Source organism: Calonectris borealis, chromosome 8, assembly GCF_964195595.1.
Source record: "Calonectris borealis chromosome 8, bCalBor7.hap1.2, whole genome shotgun sequence".
Lineage (NCBI taxonomy): Eukaryota > Metazoa > Chordata > Aves > Procellariiformes > Procellariidae > Calonectris > Calonectris borealis.
The window spans coordinates 7,857,249-7,876,120 of record NC_134319.1 but is presented as its reverse complement, the minus strand read 5'-3'; the positions used below and the strand labels follow the sequence as shown (position 1 = coordinate 7,876,120).

Here is an 18,872-nt window from a genome sequence, read left to right as displayed (position 1 = left end):
CGGAATAAATTCTTGCTTTCCAAAACCCTTTTATTACAAGCTTTACATATTAATTTCCTTTTCCTAGGCTACAGCTTCTTCTCTAGATTTCACACCATACTAATATCTGCCTGTACTCCTCTTGTGGAATTGTTCGTGCTTCATTATTTAAGTGCAGGGAATTATAAGTAGCTGTTCCCACTTCATATGCTCTTCCCTTGAGGGATGAACTAGCATCTGCTGTTCCTTGTCTCTTGAGGAAGAAACACCTTCCACAGAAAAAAAAGGAGCCACAAAGCTCCTTTCATGGCTTCATTTCACACTAAGAAAGATTTTTATTTTTATTTCACATGCTGGTTCCAGCAGAATTTGCTCTCAGGTAAAAATTTTAGTCCTGTATATTGCTAAAGTCTTAATATTCCCTTCCTTAAGGAACAGACTAAGGTCAAAATTGAGAATATGCATTTTTCTCAAAGGTTTTGCCCTGGCTCAGACAATTCCTTAAAGATGCCCTCCACCAAAAACGTAGAATTCTATTTCAAAAGAGGCTTTGGATTGCTACAAGAAACAAAAGGAGTCTGTCAGGAACTCCTAAACATCCACAAATGTATTTTTAAATCATAGGCATTTCTATGGAGTTTTTAATAATATGCTGGTAATGCGGATTTATAGTTTTCTCTGTTAATTTATTAAGAATCATGACTTAGCTTAGATCTATTTATGTTATGAACGAGTTGTGTTTATGAAATTCTCAGACTACTGAAGGATGAAAATCTAAGTCTTTAGTTCGGATTCAATATGAAGTAACCAGTTATTTTAAACTAAACTGTAAAGTGGCAGATGTACACTCAGTTTTACAGGTAATTTTAAGTATTAAAATACATTGTACCTGATATGTGAAGACTTCATCCAGACTCCTCTCGATAAGAACTAGGAAATTCTCTCCTTGCTTTGTGATGTCCAGATCATAAACTTCTATCTCTTTTTTAATCACCATGCTTAGTCAGACACCCACCTGTAGGAATAGCAACCTCTCTTCTCCTCCCAACAAAGGGGCTGGTATGGCACCCGATTCACATGCCATATTCCTCTCTACCCTTCTCATCCCTTCCAAGCAAGCCACTCTGACCAAACTTTCCCTGGGTACACTACCTTCGCAGCAGAAAAAGTGGTTACATTTTCAGTTAGAGATGTAGGTGTCTTTTGAAGAGTAGATTGGATTTAAGCACATACCTGTCTCCTGCTTAAAATTCACACAGATCTAACTTGCAAATTCAGTGAGGAGCAGCTCTTTTCTACTATTGCCACTCAAAACTCCTACTGGAATAATTCTAAAACCTTAAAATAAAGATCATAGTCTCATGTTCATTATGTTTGTTTCTCAAGAAGTTATGTCACTCAAGACATTATTCTTTTTGCACGGAGTATAACTGTCAAATGCCAACCTAAGAAGTAAAAAATGGAGCTACAGATGTTTTAGCATGGAGGCACTTCTGCCAAACTTTCCCTAGATGTCGCTACACTTTCTGGCTACTTTACTATAGCCTTTATTATTATATGGAAAACTCTCATATAGTTTCCTAATTTCTTCATATAGAAGAAATAGAAAACTATCATACAGTAATCCAATTTCTTCAGAGTGACAATTCTAATTATATGTGTATATTATTCTATGTAATAGAATATATATAATATATTCTACTAATGTCATACTGAAATATGAAAATAGCTTTTATCACAGGCTTGTTTTCATGCTGATTTTACCTTCCTAACACTCTTCCTACCAAGTACGTTGGCTCATTGAGTCTGGAGTTGCGTGCCCTCTTCCATCACTTTGTGCTGAAACCAAGTATCTTCTTAAGGATATTCCCAAAGTTTCCAGACTCAGTTTTCATGCATACTTTGCTATTCTTTCTGTCTTAACAATTTTTTCAAAGAATGTCCTTCTACCCTTAAATGGTTTTGCCACCCAAAGACTCATTTATACTATATAAATGCTACAGGAGACTATTCTGGGAATTCAAGACAGGATTCAGGCTTGTTAGTGTTTTAGCTGATTCAGACTTAAAACAGAGTTCTGGGGTCAACATCCTTGTTTCCATCCCTGTTTATCACCTCTCTGTAGTTCACTACTTCTTACGTGTGGAAATAGTCTTCAAAAAGCCTGTCGATTTCTACACATGAATGAAGTTTCCATATTGTCCAGCAATATTCTCCAGTTTGTTGCAAAGACTACCAAAATACCTTCAGATTTCAAATCTCAGTTGAGCTGAAGTAGTCATTGATTGGTTGTCCACAAGATGGGGCTTCTACAACGGAGGTCTTTCTATCCAAATTTAAGATTCTGATGCAAAAGCTAGGAATGGCATCACAGTTGACAGGAACACTTTTAGCCCATACTTTCAAATTCTGGCACAGGAACAGTCCTCACAAAAGGAATCCCACTCCCCATTTCTTGCATAAAAACAATAATCCCTCAGGAAATCAAAACAGCAGCAAGAGATTTTACCTTGTCCTTAACCCTTGCACTCTGCTTGTGAGTCAGAGACAATACGCACCATTATAATCATCCTGTGTCTTCCAGAGTTTCTGTAAGGTTATCTACTTCTACACGAGCTTTTGTGGAAAAGTATGCAGTCCAAAACACCAAATGAAGTGTATGTTGTTTTGAGACATCTCCTAAGTCAATATGTAGCCTAATATATGAATTTCTAAAGCAGTCTGCAAATCCACTGTTAGGATGTTCCTGTTAAGATGGTAACACTTCCAAAAAAAAGTTAGAGAAAGTAGCTCCATGGAGTCTGTAATTTCTATAAACTTAAATGAAAGAGGGAAATGTTTGCTGTTACAAAAACTAACTGTAGACATGCACTTCAAAATAAATGAAAAGAAAAATAATTTATTCTTAGATACAAAAATTCTGAAACTTTTTTCAAAAAATAGGAATAGACTTACAGTACCTTTAGCTGTCTTGTTTCAGTGTGTGGGAAGTGTTTGTTTAAACAGTATGTGATTTATTCTGCTAAAAAAAAAGGCCTCCCTCCTCTTTTGTCATATAAGTAAGCTTAAACAATCAAGATTTTCAGGTCATATAGCAATCTCCACAACCAAAACCAGGACAGACTAACTGGTATTGTACAACTACCTTCTTGTATCCTTTCTCATAGCACTAGAGAAATCAGGAAGACTTAATTTATGATCATTCCTGTTTTCTGCATGATGTAGTTGTTTTCTAGAATTTTTTGCAGGAAGCAGAGTATTCCGTCAGACAACAGAAGTGTTCGAGCATGCAAAAGCAAATACTGGTACAAACTTCCAGCCTGCTCTCCCTCCAAGAGGAGGGTGCACACACATGGACTATTCAAAAAGTAAAACTGAATCTTAAGAAGAGGAAACACTCCTGGCCAGGTGGTAAAGTTAACTTCCCAAAGACTAACTCTTCCCCAGTGCCAGAGGCAGTCATTCACAATCACCTAATACTTTATGTACAAAGTCTTCAGTGGTTCCTCCTCACATTCCTTCTGTTCAGTCTCCAGTAACTTGCCTTCTGCAATTCAGCTAGCTAAGCCGTCACAGACCAGAGTTTCAACAGGAAGTGCAAAACAGAACCCTTCAGAATAATCATCTGGAGAAGCATGAAATAAGAAAATCTGAGTAGGCAGGAATTACATGGAGAAGGATAGGGACTGACAGCGCGCTACAAACTGAAGTCAATGATGTTGTATTATGAAAAAGGAAGCACACCAAGTTTGAGAAATGGCATTTTTGCACGTACTAAATAATATTCTCTTTACTCAACGCTGAGTACTCTGTCCAGCGTTGGATGCCACACTTACTGAAAAGTGGACCAAAGAAAGAGTCTGCAGGACAGTGAAACAAAGCAGCATAACAGTCTTCAGATATCTAAAATCACTGCAACAATGCAGACAGGACACATAATAAAGAGTTTGTCTCGTAGCAATCTTAGATAGTAGGAAAAATTTTGAAATTGCAAGAGATTAGAACACCGTACCTACAGATGCTATTTAGTATCCAGAAACAGTTTCAACAGTTTTCTACCAAGGAATGACAAAGACATAGGTGATCTTGGACTGGGACAGATTTGTATATCAGAGGGTCACACTCCCTAGGTTCTCATGAATCTTTCCATGCGTCACTTTATCACTCTGCTATTGCAGAAGACGTATAGCTACCTATAGGAAGAAAAAAGAGATTTTAGGCTACAGGAAAAATGGTGAAAATCAGAAAAACAGGAAGACTTAGGAGAAGATGAACAAGAGGTGTTTTAAGTTATGGAGCAGAAAGCATATTCAACTTGGACAAATGATAAATGCCCCAGTTCTGTTTCAAAGAGGAACAAGCATTCTGGATATTACCTTACTGTTTCAGTGACCTGAAGGCTTTGTGAGGAACAAAAAGTCTCCAAGATAAAAGTCAAATTCAGATGCAACAATATCATGTTCAACTTCATACCCCTCATCAGTTGAGGTAATTCTGGCTTCTGGACCTGCTACTCCGAATATCTATCTTTTCCCCACATCTTGGGTGGAATATCCCTGAACCCGCAGTGACGGTACCTGATGATTAACAAACTGGCCACTGATGAACTCTAGATAGAGCTCGCAAATTCAGGAAGTATTTACACACAAGCAAAAAGTGAAGAAAGACCAACACTTCAATTAAAATTTAAAATAAAATTCAAATTTATTAAAATTAAATTAAAATTTAAAAGATTAGTTAAAACATAGATTTCTGTGTATTGAATATCCACTACTTATTGAACACCAGCCCAGTACTCGTGTCCCAAAGCCTGTCAGGGGGACGTGTCAGCAAGTCTCACTCCCGCTCAAACACAAGTGTTACCCTGCAGTAACTGTGATTCCTTAATACTCTGCTATTGGAAACGTCACCACCCATTCCAGTTACCCAATTTTTTACCTACTGCCATGTTTTCTTACTGGCATTTTCTAGGGATATAAGGAAGAGTGAGAATTAAAATAACACAGCAGTAATGCATCTGTTGTAAATCACCCGAGAGAAACGAAACAATATAAACCAGTCTGGAACCTTTTGGGGTTATCTGTATATAATCTACTGCAACTAAAACCATTCCTGAGACATTTGACCTAATCCGCCTTTCAAAGCCTTCAGTAAGCGAGGTTCCCAGGTAATCATTTCCAGTGCTAAACTACTTTTGCAGTTTGAAATAATTTCCTAATGTCTACCTTAAATCTTCTACTCCAATTCCATTACCTCTTGTCCTAGACCCACGGAACATGAAGAAAAATGTATTCCTCCTCTCTGCAGAAAAACTTTTTACATTTTTGAAGATCATTACCACTTTTCCCAACACTTCCCTTTTCTTTAGACTAAACTACCCCAATTCTTTCAGTCTTTCCTCTTAGATCATGTTTTCTAGGTCTCTGATCATTCCTGAAGTTGAGACTGTGGTAATATGTAGTACACTGAGAAAAAGGAAAATTGACTCCTACACAAAATTCACCATGAAGCTGGGTGACAGAGGGTTTGTTTGAAGAGGTTACTTTTGTATGATGACTACCTGCTTTGTTGTTTGTGTTTTTTTAATGCCAAAATACATGTCCTTTTTCTTCTTTGTGACATACAGTGTAGGTGCCCCAGTGCATGGAGTAGGTAGCATTACACTCCTTGGTGATTAAACATTTTGGACCTGGGGAAAACAGTTGTTATGGAAGGCAACTTATTTATGCCAATAACAGAAAACATATCCTTACCAAGATGGTATCCTCAGGATAAGTTGATATAAGTGGTATTTGTGATACCAGGACAATTTAAGCAGAAGTTTAAGTAATTTTTAGAAACATGAGCAAAATGTTGCATCACAAAGTGCGTTTCAGGGAAATATGTAAGTTCCATAATTGCTTTCTAGTGCTGCATTCACTTTCTCTCGGAAAACAATATACAGTTGTAATATATACTGAGAAATGCCTACGGTTCAGCTAATATCAACAAAACTAAAAATAATCACATGCATTTTAGAAGATGCTAGATTCTTTAAAACCAGATAAATTAACTCAGTCATTCCCATAATCAGATTCACATATATAAGAACGTCATTTACTTCCGTTCTCCAGAGGTATACAAGGCGTTTTTTTCCAGAAAAAGGTTTTAAAATTGTAACGTGTCTTATTCACCAACATTACCTGAGCAAACAGGGCTATCTCTGAACCTATGGGTACCATGGCATGGAAAGATTGCACTCAGAAGTTAACTGGGCTTCTGTATATGAATTGAGAAAACAATCTTATCCAGAAGAAAGATAAGACATAATAAGAGATGATAAATGCTGGGAAAATAAGCCTGATGGAAGAAAAGCAAGCGAAAAAACTTTTCCATGCTGAGGACAGAAAAGGTCTTTCAAAAACTTTTGTTGAGCATGACACATTAAACATACACAAAATGTTGTGCAACGATAACATGACCATGGATCATGTAAAATGAAGTCACCAAAGGGTCTTTTATCTATAAATTAGGCAATTTATGATGTCAATTTTGCAGAGAAACTATTAACAAGAAAGACTTTTCATGTCCTCCGTGGTTTTTAGATTTTTAACTCAAAAAGAAAGGGATTTTTCAATAAGACAGCTCATCATCTCTGAGCCTTAAGAATATAGCATTATGTAACTTGACTCCCCTCATATCAAAAACCTCCAAAATAAAACATAAACATTCAATTGTTTGCATCCCTTAAAAACATTTTTCATGAATTTCCATTTTGTTTTTAAAAATACCTTTCGCTTGGAAGACGCTAGCTGCCAAAATATGGTCAGAACAGACCTGAATATGACATTGTCATATTGAGACTTATCATAGAATCATTAAGGTTGGAAAAGACCTCTAAGATCATCGAGTCCAACCGTCAACCCAACACCACCATGCCCACTAAACCATGTCCCTAAGCGCCTCATCAACACGTCTTTTAAATACCTCCAGGGATGGTGACTCAACCTTTTCCCTGGGCAGACTTACCAGAACATTAATCCTGTACACTGGAAAATTTCAGACTACCCCATTTCCATTCTGACAACAGATTATAGCCAATTTTTTAAATGTTTACAGGTAAGAAAAAGTTTCATGAACCTAGGTTGCCAGTTCTGTACTGATACTAGTCTGATACAAATTTTTGTATTTGCATTCATCTTTTCTACCAGTAGTATCTATGCAGCCCTAAACCCCTACATGGCTCCTTCTTCCATCTGTAGGATTATTTTAAGGCTCTAGAAAATCCAGTCTGATAATTATTAGTTCCCCAAATGAAGCGGGGGAAGTAAAAAACAGAGATAACGAAAGCCATCGGTTAAATTGTCCTATGGTTCTGCTGGAAGAGGGAAACTGTACTTGTAAATCACATCCTCTCAGAAAAAAGGATCATATAAAACCTATTTGTGAGCCTCCAAGTCTATATGGAACAAAGATCTCCTACAGCATGAACAGCTCACAAACAGAGGCCTGTTTTGTTTAAGTCTATAGTCTATTTTGTCCATAGTCACCTCTACCATTCTGCACGTGCAAGGATCACCTCTGTGTCTGTTTCCACAGAAGCGGATCTGTACTTAAAAATATTATCTACAGAAAGTAGGTACAGTGAAGCCTCCCAGGTCTGTTTCATTTTCTGTAACTTAATACTGAGAAACAGTGAAAACAGTTCATGTGTTCTCTAGAAAAAAGACTTCCATCAAATAGTTACTGAGCAATAAGGACAACCAACTTCAACTTGAAAAGCTCTTCGACTGCTTTCTTGTCCCCAAGAAATGTGGTAGCAAAAGGAATAGGCTCACAGTCACACCACAGCATATGCAGGGATATTAAAAGACAACATTTGTGCATTTGTGAACACAAGAATTTTTCCATTCTCCATCTCCTGGACCGTTGTACAACTTTTGAGCTGGTGGTGCAAAGCCATTATTAACGACCTACCTGACGTAACAGGAGTGAAGAGCCTAGAAACAAGTGGCTTAAACCATCCCTACTTTGAAGAACCCAGTAATGACTGGTAATAGCTCTTCCTCATTCAGAGCTCTCACAGGTGCAAAGTCTGTCATGCTGCAAAGCCAGATGTGAACTGCTGCTTCCTCTTTGGTCTCTATGAGTCCACCATGAAAAGTAGATCCCTTCCGGCATTTTACAAGTCTCCATTTTTTAAACGTAGCCCAGATTTGGAGCATCCTGTACCTACTAATGGGAAAGTTTTAACTGCGCTTAGCAGTTAAAACTTGCTTTTGGAGATCTGACTCAAGGTAAATAAAGGCAACACCTATACTGTGGGACCCCTTAATATGACCCAGCTGTGTCCTGACTGCATATCAGGATGAGACCAGAGACCCACGTTTGCACGCTGGTTTCCAAAGAAAGGAAATCTTGGCATGCCAGCCAGGGGGGAGGCACCACATGCTCCCACAGGACCTCCACGCTGCACAGGATCAGGACTACAAGGTACACTTGTGGCACATGCCTGTGGTCTACACTGAGCTACACCAACGACACAGGCTGAAGCTCCACAGAGAGAATAAACTATGAAATGACGCCTGAATAAAGAAATCTTTCTAGTTGCCAGTAATCTTGTTCCCCGATGTTGCCACTGCACAACTGAAAATACCAGTAACAGAGCTGGAGTCTCACCACTAGGTTGTCACAGCAGACAGCGCTGACATTGCCTTCACCTTGAAATCATGACTGGGTGAGGCAGTGGTTCGCTGGATCCTCTCCAACGATTGCTTGCCTAATTCTCCTATTAAACCAAGTCAACATACTCATAAGATAAACACCCAAATGACCAAGTCATGTACAACAGTCATGATTATTTACAGCCTCTCCATCACAATCAACATTCACAATTCGTGAACCATTTTTATTCTTAGTTTCTTAGAAACGCCTACAACTGTGTTTGAACCCCATAAATGCCAGTAAGAACTTTTCTATCACTACAGATTTTACGTTGGGGCTGTTTAGGTTATCCATTAATAAGGAGCGAAACAAAATTCCTAAACAGCAACCAAATGAAGTCTTCAAGAAAGAACTCGCATGGATAATCAGCAAAGAGTCTGTTCCCAGACCCAGAGGTCCACCACAGGACCTCTCAAATGCTTAAGTAAAGGTTGTAGAGCCAAATATGTCACTATGGACAACTGGTTTGTAGGTACTTTGACCCAAGATGGAAGCTCTAGTGCAAACCAAAACTGACACGGATCAGCAGAGAAGCCTGTGATAAACGCTGCCATTACAAACTGTACTTTCTAGCCGTTCCATCTGCACCAAATTTGGCTCACTTTAAAAAATACTGTAACAAAACCAGACTTTAAAGTATAGTCCATGGTCTGAATCTGAAAGTCAGGGAGGGATTTCGAGGAACTGTCCCAGCTGACAAAGCTGGAAAGAACACTTGAGGATCATCCTGTAAAGGAAAAAAAGTGAGTGTCGTTCCCCTCTGTGTGGGTCCGTGCTAGCATGCCAACGCAGTGAAAGAGGGGCATTCACTCTCCTGAAACTTGCATTGATCTATACTTATCTATACTTATGTCCAAGCGTGAATTAAGTTTTTAACAAAGAAAAAAATGGAGCTACATACATGGTATATCTTAGTGTCTGCTTATCATATAAAAAGCCTGAGCGGCTACCTTCAGAAACATAGAAACGATACAAGAAGTGCCTGTTGCTTTTTTTGCTCCACATTCGGGGTTCGCTGCCCTGCCCCACAGCGATAAACCGTGCCCGCTCCAGTAACGCCAGCGATGAGCACCAGAGGAATCCCCTTCCCTCCTGAGAAACAACCCGGCAGTGAACCACACGCCGGGGAAGGACCCTTGGCCCCACACAAACCACCACTAGCCAGGGTGGGGGAGCGCGGGGGCTCCCTGCAGCCGCGGCGGAGGGGCCGGAGCCCCGGTGCCGCCGGCCGGGCTCCGCCGGCCGCCCCCCGCCGGCCCGGGGCGGCCTTTCCGCCCCAGCCGCGCCGCCATGCCCGGAAAACAAACAACAACAAAGCGCTCCCGGGGGTGGAGCAAACCGGCACCCACCATTTTGGGGCCGGGGGGAGCCCACCGGCCCGCAGGCGGCAGCCGCCGGACGGGCCCTCCCCCCGCCCCGCTTCGCCTCGTCCCGCCGGGGGCAGGCAGGGCTCCCCCCGCCGCTGGGCCGTGGCCGGGCGCGGCGGAGCGGGGCCTTGCGGCTGCTAACCTGGCCCGGCGGGGAGGAGTGAGAGGAGGAGCCAGGGCGGCCTGTGCGACAAAGCCCAGTGCGCAGGGAGCTGGTGACCAGGAAGCAGAACAGCGCCGGGCTGCCGCGGGGCGGGCGGACCCCACCGGAGCCCGCTGCCCCACGCCGCCCCCCGGGGGGTGGGAGGCCAGTCCTGCCGCCCCCCCGGCTCGGGGGTCGGGGCGGCTGCGGAGCGAAGCGGGAGGCGGCCGGGCTGCTGCTAAGCCGCTTAGGGCCGGGGCTGGCATGAGCCTCCCCGGCGGGGCGGCTGCGGGCTGCGCGCTGCGGCGGGGAGGCTGAGGGCGCGGAGCCGCCGCCGGCGGGGGCTGGCGGTCCGTCCCTGAGGAGGAGGAGGCGGCGGAGGGGGAGCCCCGCTCTCCGGGGGGAAGATGGGGAACTGCCTCAAGTCCCCCACCTCGGATGACATCTCGCTGCTCCACGAGTCCCAGTCGGACAGAGCCAGCTACGGGGACGGGGCTGAGCCGGATCAGGAGCCGCCGCCGCCATATCAGGTAGGGGAGGGGGCGGGGAGCGCCGCGGCGGAGAGCGGAGGCTGGAGGGGGACGGGAGGGAGCGGGGCGGGCAGCGGGAGGCGGCGGGGCCCTGGGGGAGGCGGTGAGGATTGGGACGCGGGGCAGCCGCTAGGCCCCTCGCCCTGAGGGCCCGACCGGGGGCCGCCGCTCACTCCCCCTCGCCGCCGCTCCTGCGCTGGGCGGCTGCCCGAACCTCTCCCTTTCCGCTCACGCGTACCGGGGGGGAAGCCGCTTTGTCTCTTCAGTCTCGCAGCTCGGGCCTCTCGGCAGACGGGAGGCGAGGATCCGGCGGCGGCCGCCGGCGGGGAGCGTCGGGCGGGCCGGGCCCGGCTGGGGGGCGGGTGGGTGTCGGTCCCGCTGCCGGGCGGGGGGCGGCCGCGGGGTCCCGGAGGAGGAGCAGGGCAGGCGCTGGCCGTCCGGCCGGTGCCGCGTCCTTTGTTGCCTGCCTGCGGTGACATCACCGTCTGGCGTTGCGCTGCGCGGGTGACGCTCCGGGACGGGGACCGCGGGCGCGTGCACTGCCCGGGCTTTGTCCGAGCGCATTCGCCGTCGCCCGGGCTTCACTCCCGTATTTTTAGCAGCGTCTGATCCCCTGTAAGCAACTCCCGGCGCAGTGGATCCTCTTTCCCTCCGTCGCGGGGGGCACCAGCAGGGAAGTGTTTCCCATTGTTCGGTTTTTCTTTTTTTTCTGTCTCTGAGAGAATCTGTTAATTCACATCTTGATGACGAATCGGGGTGGGGGGGAAGGCCGGGTATTTATCGCTTTCCTCACAGCGGAAGATAACGCTGGTGTGGAGTGGTGATGGCGTGAATACGAAAGCCCTGCTCTTGGCCGCTTCTCGGAGGGGTGGCCGTGGAAAGGGGAAGCTGAACTTGGGGTTGCACTTGTCTGCTCCTTGTGGTCTCTGTCCCCATATATAGAAATGTATATTGCCCTAAACAAGCCATCTGCAGTAAACGGTTGTACAGCACTAAAAAATGGAAAAAAAATATTTTTTTCAGTGGTATAACTGCACATTTTATTCAAGTTTTAAAAGTATTTTCCTATCTGAGATAATTGGATATGTTCCAGAGAAATCTATAGAAATGACAGTTGAGACGCAAATTCTGGAGGGTGACTTGAGAGCTCTCTGTTTTCTAGGATGGGAGTCATTCAGTAGTTGCAGACCTTGACGTATAATTAACAAAATTGCAGGAAGTATTTAGCTGGGCAGACGTGTAATCTACAAACGCGTTACAAGTTCAAGAATTACAGCCCTCATAGGAAGCCCCGTAAGTGTGGAAGAGAAGCCCCATGCGTAGCAGCCCTTGCTGGTGCAGTGAAGCAGCACTGGTGTTGCGTGGCAGTCTGCGCTTGTTTGTTTTGTTTGGGTGCAAAAGCTTAATATTAGAATAAATTTCCTGATGTGGGGAATTTTTTTTCTGACTTCTAAACTGCGTCTGCTGAAGTCCAATAAATAGAAAGTGCTTGGTGGCAGATTAAGTTTTTTTTAAAGGTCGTGTTGTTCTACATTAAGCCTGAATTGTCCATGTGGTTTAGGAATGCGTCGTCTTTTTGTCAAATCAACATACAAAGTTTGACTGTTTGTCCTATTTGTTGCATTTACATCTGTGATCCTAGGAAGACTTGTGGAGGTTTTTCTTTCCCTTTGAAAACAACCTGTTAGCTCTTGCAAGAGTCACAAATGGAGTGTGCGCCTTATGCAGGCCTTCTCGTGTGGACTTCAGTGGTAGATAAGTACTCTTCCTCTGTCGCGCTCTTTTTTTTTTTTTTTGAGATTTTTTTTTTTTTTCTTGATTAAGAACTTCTTGCTCGTAAGTGTGGATGGTTGACTGAGAACACAGTAGACAGTAAAATAAATGTACCTACAGGTGTCTATTATTGAGTAAGTGTATTCATAGCAAAACTTCCCTTGCTTGAATAGGGCTGTGCAGCATCAGGTGATGTGCCCGTAGGCACTTGGCTGTCTCGAACATCGCTGGCTGTCCTGAAAGCCCCTCCACTGATCCTAGCAATTCCTAAAGCTTCACCTTAAGGTAGCATTTTGTCTCTCGTGTAGTCAAAATTCAAAGCTACTCTTTCAACAGGTTTTGAACCACAATGGTTTGTGATTAAAAAAAAAAAAAGGCCTTACCTACAATATTGTGCAGCATTTCATGCACTTGGAGGTCGAAGGGATTTATAACTTTGAATTGTTTTGAGTTTAGAAGATGCGCAAGACAGACTCTAAAGATGAAGAATTCTTTATGCTCCGTTATTGCTGTTGTGCTAGTGATAGGTCACTCTCTCATTTTAACTTCCAGGTGGCAGCTTGGATTCAGTGTTACAAATGGGAATTTAGGAGTTTTGTCCTTGTGTGTGATAATTATTTCTTTCACAGTAACTTAACCAGAATTAGACTGTATATGAGAATACCTAGACCTGAGGAAGGAAAGCAAGGAAGAGGATAAAATGAGTTGGAAAACTAGCTTGTGGCAACCAGCAGTGTGTGCAAGAAACAAGGAGATGAACAATTTAAAATCTAACTACTGAAATTACAGCCGTAAAATGGACATATTTTAGAAGAGAATAAAATCTGGTGTGTTTGCTGCCTCCAAAAGTGAGATTGAAAATTGAATTGGCAGTATGGGCTCATAGAGTAATGGGGAATGTAACTTCCCTTCAGAGGCTCTACGCGTACCTGCCTCTGCTCTCAGTTTCTGTGGCAGTGCATGTTATAAGATACAGCAGAAAGGCTTCAGAGAGGAAGCATCTTTTTAAACAGGTATCTGAGTTAATGAGAACGTGGTCTATTAAAACATCAGCCATTTTCCAGTGCATCAAGCTTAACGGCTAACATGGGAAATAATTAAAACACACCAAAAAAAGAGTGTGTTTGTGCGTGGGGGGGAAAGGAAGTGATTTCAAGAGTGGACCAACATTTTCATAGACAGACACTAATTTTGGATGCCTCCATTTTAGAACCCAGAAATTACAACTGTTTTTCTAAGTGCTAAGCACATGCAACTCCATTTTTAACCAGTGAATCTGTGATTAGGAAGGAGTTAGCTTTGGTTTTGTTTTTTTCTCAAGTCCTCAAAATTGAGTATGCTTTCAAGTTTGTTTTCCTTTTCTGTGTATGACTTCTTCGCCATCTGTTGGCAATATGCCTTCTGCTGTTTTTCCATACAAGTTCACTGTTTTTTCCAGTTTCTGTTACTTCTAGTAGTTCTTCTCAAAGACTTTATTTTGCAGAACAGATGTGGCACTTTTCTTAATCCTTGTCTCCTATTTCTGTTCTTCAATAGTCCTTAATAGTTGCAGGAAATAATTTGCCGGTTTATTAAACTTTGGAATTTTATGCAGTAAAGTACAGAACAGTTTACATCTTTTCTGTCTAAGTTTCTAAAAAGTGCTGCTGTGGACAAAATACGCTACACTCTTCTAAAAAAAGACATATACTATTTGCTAAATTAGTAAGCTAAAAGCATGGTTCTTGGTATTGGTACCGAACTCATTTATAAGTACATGTGAAATGTTGATGTGGCAGATAGACTAATAAAATATTTTACCCCTTTATCTGAAGAGATCCAAAGCATGCTCTGGTACTCAGTACCACTCTGTGTTGTCTTGGAGGCCCAGATAAAATATTTCAGTGGATCTAGTGGGTGTTTGTTTTTTTTTTTTCTTTAATTTGGAGGGAGTAATTTAAAACCTTTTGACCTGGATACTCCTTTGATTAGGCTGTAGGCACAAAATGAGAAGTGAGAGATCACAAACATGAGCTTAACCTAATGTCGTGCTCCCATAATCTTTCAAAAGCTGTTGGGGACAGCAGGTTTTGAAAGTGCAATTTAGGATGTCTCATGGCCTCTCTTAAATTGAGGTTGCTGCAGTGGCCTCCTTGGGCCTGCTGTGTTAACTGAGCATCACCACGCACTGTACCCTCGTCCCCATCTACCTGTTTTGTCGTGCTTCGTTCCAGCTGTCCCAAGTTCAGGGAGGTGGCACAGCAGCCTGTGATGATGGTGCCCTAGGTCCTGTCGTAAGACAGACACCCTCCAGGATCCCCTTAGCCTGGCAGTGGATGCAGCCCTGGAGTGATGCTTATCCAAGAAGCTGAAGAAGTCCCCAGTTTGAACAGTCAGGAAACTTTATTGAAATATTCTACTGCATTTCTATGTGAAACTTGCCCCCGTGGGTGCCTGTGTTGGATGGATGCTGCTCAGCAGAGTAACAAAGCTTTTATACTTTCATCGTGACTTATTTTGTGACTGAAGTAATATATTACATTGGTGTTCTGTTGCTGTCTTCTTAAAGGCATGGTAATTAATATCATTAAAAGTTGTAAACCAAATTAATTCTGATACAGGAGTTGCACCCATTTATAGAAACATCCATACAAAATTCTCTTGGGCTGCAAATGAGACGATTTATCATCTGTGATTGCGTGAATTGTACAAGAAGGAAGCCTATGGTAGTATAACGTGTTATAATTGGACATTGAGTGGTTCTGCAAAGCTAGAACTGTTGGTATAGGTTGGAACAGCATAAGAGAAGGAAAGATGCGATGGGAAAACATTACATATGGAAAGCTAGCCATGAAAAAAAGCAAACCAACTAGTAGGTTTACTTTCATGTAAGAGAAAGGAATATATTTACAAACTGCATATGCAGGTCTTGCCCTTTTCTCTGCTTGTCCTCCACATCTCACCGATGACGTGTATGAATTACAGTTGCATTTGTGGATGTGAACTGAAACACCGCTCCAGTCCACGATTCCTCAGTCTAGGGGAAACTTCAAAGGGGTTCGAACAAGAGCGTCTCTTTGTTGGTGTGTTGCCAGTGCCCTCTGGCAGCAGTGCCCTAGGTGGAGATCAGCTTCAGTGAGGAGAGAAAGTGGTGGAGGATCTGAAGTTGAGAGTTTGCTGCATGGACGAGAATCACAGAATCATTAAGGTTGGAAAAGACCTCTAAGATCATCGAGTCCAACCGTCAACCCAACACCACCAGCCCACTAAACCATGTCCCTAAGTGCCTCATCTACACGTCTTTTAAATACTTCTAGGGATGGTGACTCAACCACTTCCCTGGGCAGCCTGTTCCAAGGCCTGACCACTCTTTCAGTAAAGAAATTTTTCCTAATGTCCAATCTAAACCTCCCTTGGCGCAACTTGAGGCCATTTGCTCTTGTCCTATCGCCGGTTACTTGGGAGAAGAGACCGACCCCCACCTTGCTACAACCTCCTTTCAGGTAGTTGTAGAGAAATAGTAGAGCAAGGCAGTGAAGTTTTGTCTTTACTCCTTTTCAAGAGTATGATTGCTTAAGCTACCTTATATAACTGGTTCTCAGCAATGAACAAGTGATATAATAATATTCTGGAATAATATCTCCTAACTGTGAAAGACCAAGCGCTAAGTGCTAACATCAGTCCTGATAAATTGTTGCGATTCAATTTAGACGGCTGTGTTCAGAAAATCTGTAAGCCCTCCATGTCTTATGGTGCAGCTCCGCTAAATTATTTGTATGTGCAAAGCAATAGTAGACTTTTTTTTTTTAATGTCTGTTTAGGGATAGACAGTTCATTTATCCAGGTAGTAATGAATTATATGTATTATGAACTTCATTGTAATAGCATCCAAGGTTATTTGGATAGTGAACAATATGCCTTGATACCTCTTACTCCTCCTGCATCTGAAGAACTTAGCAAGCTGTCTAGAGAATTTTGTTGCAGGTAATCAGTGCTAGATGGAAAGTTTCCTGAGGGTGCTAAGTCTAACTTCCTTTCTAGATAACGGTTAGAAAAAACGGTGCACCTGTATTTCCTGCCTTAATGCATACTGGTTTCAGCGTAGCCTGCCAGGCTGACTGATTGGTACCGTCTTCCATTTTGCCAGTGAAAAAAGCTGGGAGGGCAGGGAGAGAAGAGAGGAAGGCAGGCAAATCTGAAAATAAAGGATACCAGATGGTATTGCAGAGTTAGGTAACTTTAATCTTGAAAATACCCATTCATAAACTGGTTTTAATGAATATTGGCTGAATATTGTAATTATTTGCCTGCTTAAAATAGATTTTTAACTCCAATTGATTATAAATATGTGTTAGACATGGCTAGAGGAAATGAGAAGTGTGTGCTGATGTTCGAGTTCTCTATGTTATCATCTTTCTATTATGAAAATTAGAGCCAGTTTCTAGACTCAAGTGTTGTTGAGTTGGCAGTCGGTAAAGATCTGTTCCTAGCCATTTTGGCCAAAAGGTTTTCCAAGAGGAATTTTGAAAAGAATAAGGTATGTTTATAATCATATTTGACGGAGTATTGCTTGCTGTTTTCCATGGACTTCTACAAGAAATGTCTTAAGTTGGATCAAGATGCCATACAAGGTCCCTCCCTGTCTGCCCGTGTCCTTGTTCATCACTTAAAGTAAAGAAGCTCGGTTTAATGACCACTTCTGCAGACCCTGGTAATGGTTGTAGTCAAACTGGTTGCAGAATGTAAGGTCAAGAAACTAAAAATAACTCCACTTGCTTGTGACAGACTGGTGTCTTCTAATCTTTGTGCTTGTCCTTGTTATTGCCTCCCCGCAGACACACACAGAGAAACGTATTTATATTTTGAAGAGGTAATGGTCTGTGGAATAGACTAATGCAAATCAGCCATGACTTTTCTATGAGCTAATGAAACAGTTCCTAAGAGACCAAGGAATTACAAAATGAGCAGGTTTTTAGGGATGTCACGGCTGAGTTAGAATAAAACCTCTCCAGGGGAAAAGCTGGAGAGTCACCATTCTTTGTCTCTAAAAGGCAAAGTCTTGATTTAGACCACAAGAAAAATTTGCCCTCACATTGTGAAGGTCTCAGAAGTGAAGATGTGTCTTCCTTCCTGAAGGTAGGATGTGTTTTTGTAGAAGATGCTATCTTTCTTGTCGGTCTGCCAGCCTCTTGGGGGGCAGCTGCAGCACCAACCTGGCCCAGCAGAGCTAGAGTCGATGTGCAGCTTCTTGCTGGGTAAAACTGCACTGTGGACTTCAACAAACCTCCCCACCCAAAAAACTGAACAAAACCCCCCAAATCTACCAAAAAATCACTCTAGCAGCCCTAGCATAAGCATTCATCATTATTAGTTCAGTCTTCTGTTTAGTTTGTAACTTTTAGCAAATCACTTAACTGATCTGTGCTCTAGTTTACTCACTGTAAAATGTGGAGTAAAGGAGTAATAAAGGTTATCTTTAGTGCAGACATGCTTACCTGTTTGTAAAGTGTTCCATGATAATTTGATTTTAATAAAATAATATTCCTCCATTCTTCCAAAATGAACCTCTCCAGGAATTCACGACAAACCTGCTGCTGTAGAGAGGGAGCTTTATCAGAAGATCTGTTTAAGGCAGTAGATAAGTTTCCTAAAATCTGTTTTGGAATCTGATAGTTCAGCGTTTACTTGGCAGCCCGCGTCCCAGATGCTCAATCAGTAGGAATGAAGAGGCAGTGGAGATGGTAATAAGAAATCTTGCCTAATCAGGATGATGAATCTTCATTATGCTGGGAGGTTGCGCGTTCTTTCAGGCAAGCCAACCCAAACAAGCAATACCGCCCTCCCCAAAACGTAGGACCACCATGTGTTTTAGGAAGCCCTTATGTTTCCCGTATGTACCACTAGTTAATTTCTGTGATCAGCAGCTGTTGCTGGCCTACATCTGGACTTCGGTTTCAGAACCATGGAAAATAAACTAGTTTTATGTTTTGAAGAGATAATGATCTGTGGAATGGACTAACGCAAATCAACCATGACTTTCCTATGAACTAATGAAACAATTTCCAAGAGACCAAACAGTTATAGAGAATGGTTGTTTTATTTACCAGTCGTCCACAGGAATCTGTCAGCCGCTCTGTTTCTCATCAGTGAAGAAGAAAGTCAGAATGCTGGTGGCATAAAAGCTGCTGGGCCATGATACACGCGCCGTGACACGGACAAACAGCAGATGCGTGCAGCAACTGGAGGAGGAGATAAAAGAACCGTCCTTTCAACCGCAGTTGCGTCAGCCAAATCACAACCAGCTGGTTTATTGCATCGGGCATTTCTGCTGATCCACCAGAACGCTTACGCATGCTCTCTGCTTCGCACACGTGCACACACGCATACCATCGTATCAAA

The 18,872-nt window shown here is 42.8% G+C and overlaps 1 protein-coding gene across 1 annotated transcript in view; it reads left to right on the top strand.

Moving 5' to 3' along the window:
* Positions 1-10,248: 10,248 nt before the first annotated feature.
* RNF11 (ring finger protein 11) overlaps positions 10,249-18,872 on the top strand; it is a 32,625-nt gene continuing 24,001 nt past the window's right edge. Inside the window, exon 1 of the mRNA XM_075155792.1 lies at positions 10,249-10,721. Coding sequence (XP_075011893.1) covers positions 10,599-10,721 — 123 coding nt within the window. The 5' untranslated portion in view covers positions 10,249-10,598. The remainder of the gene's footprint in view (positions 10,722-18,872) is intronic.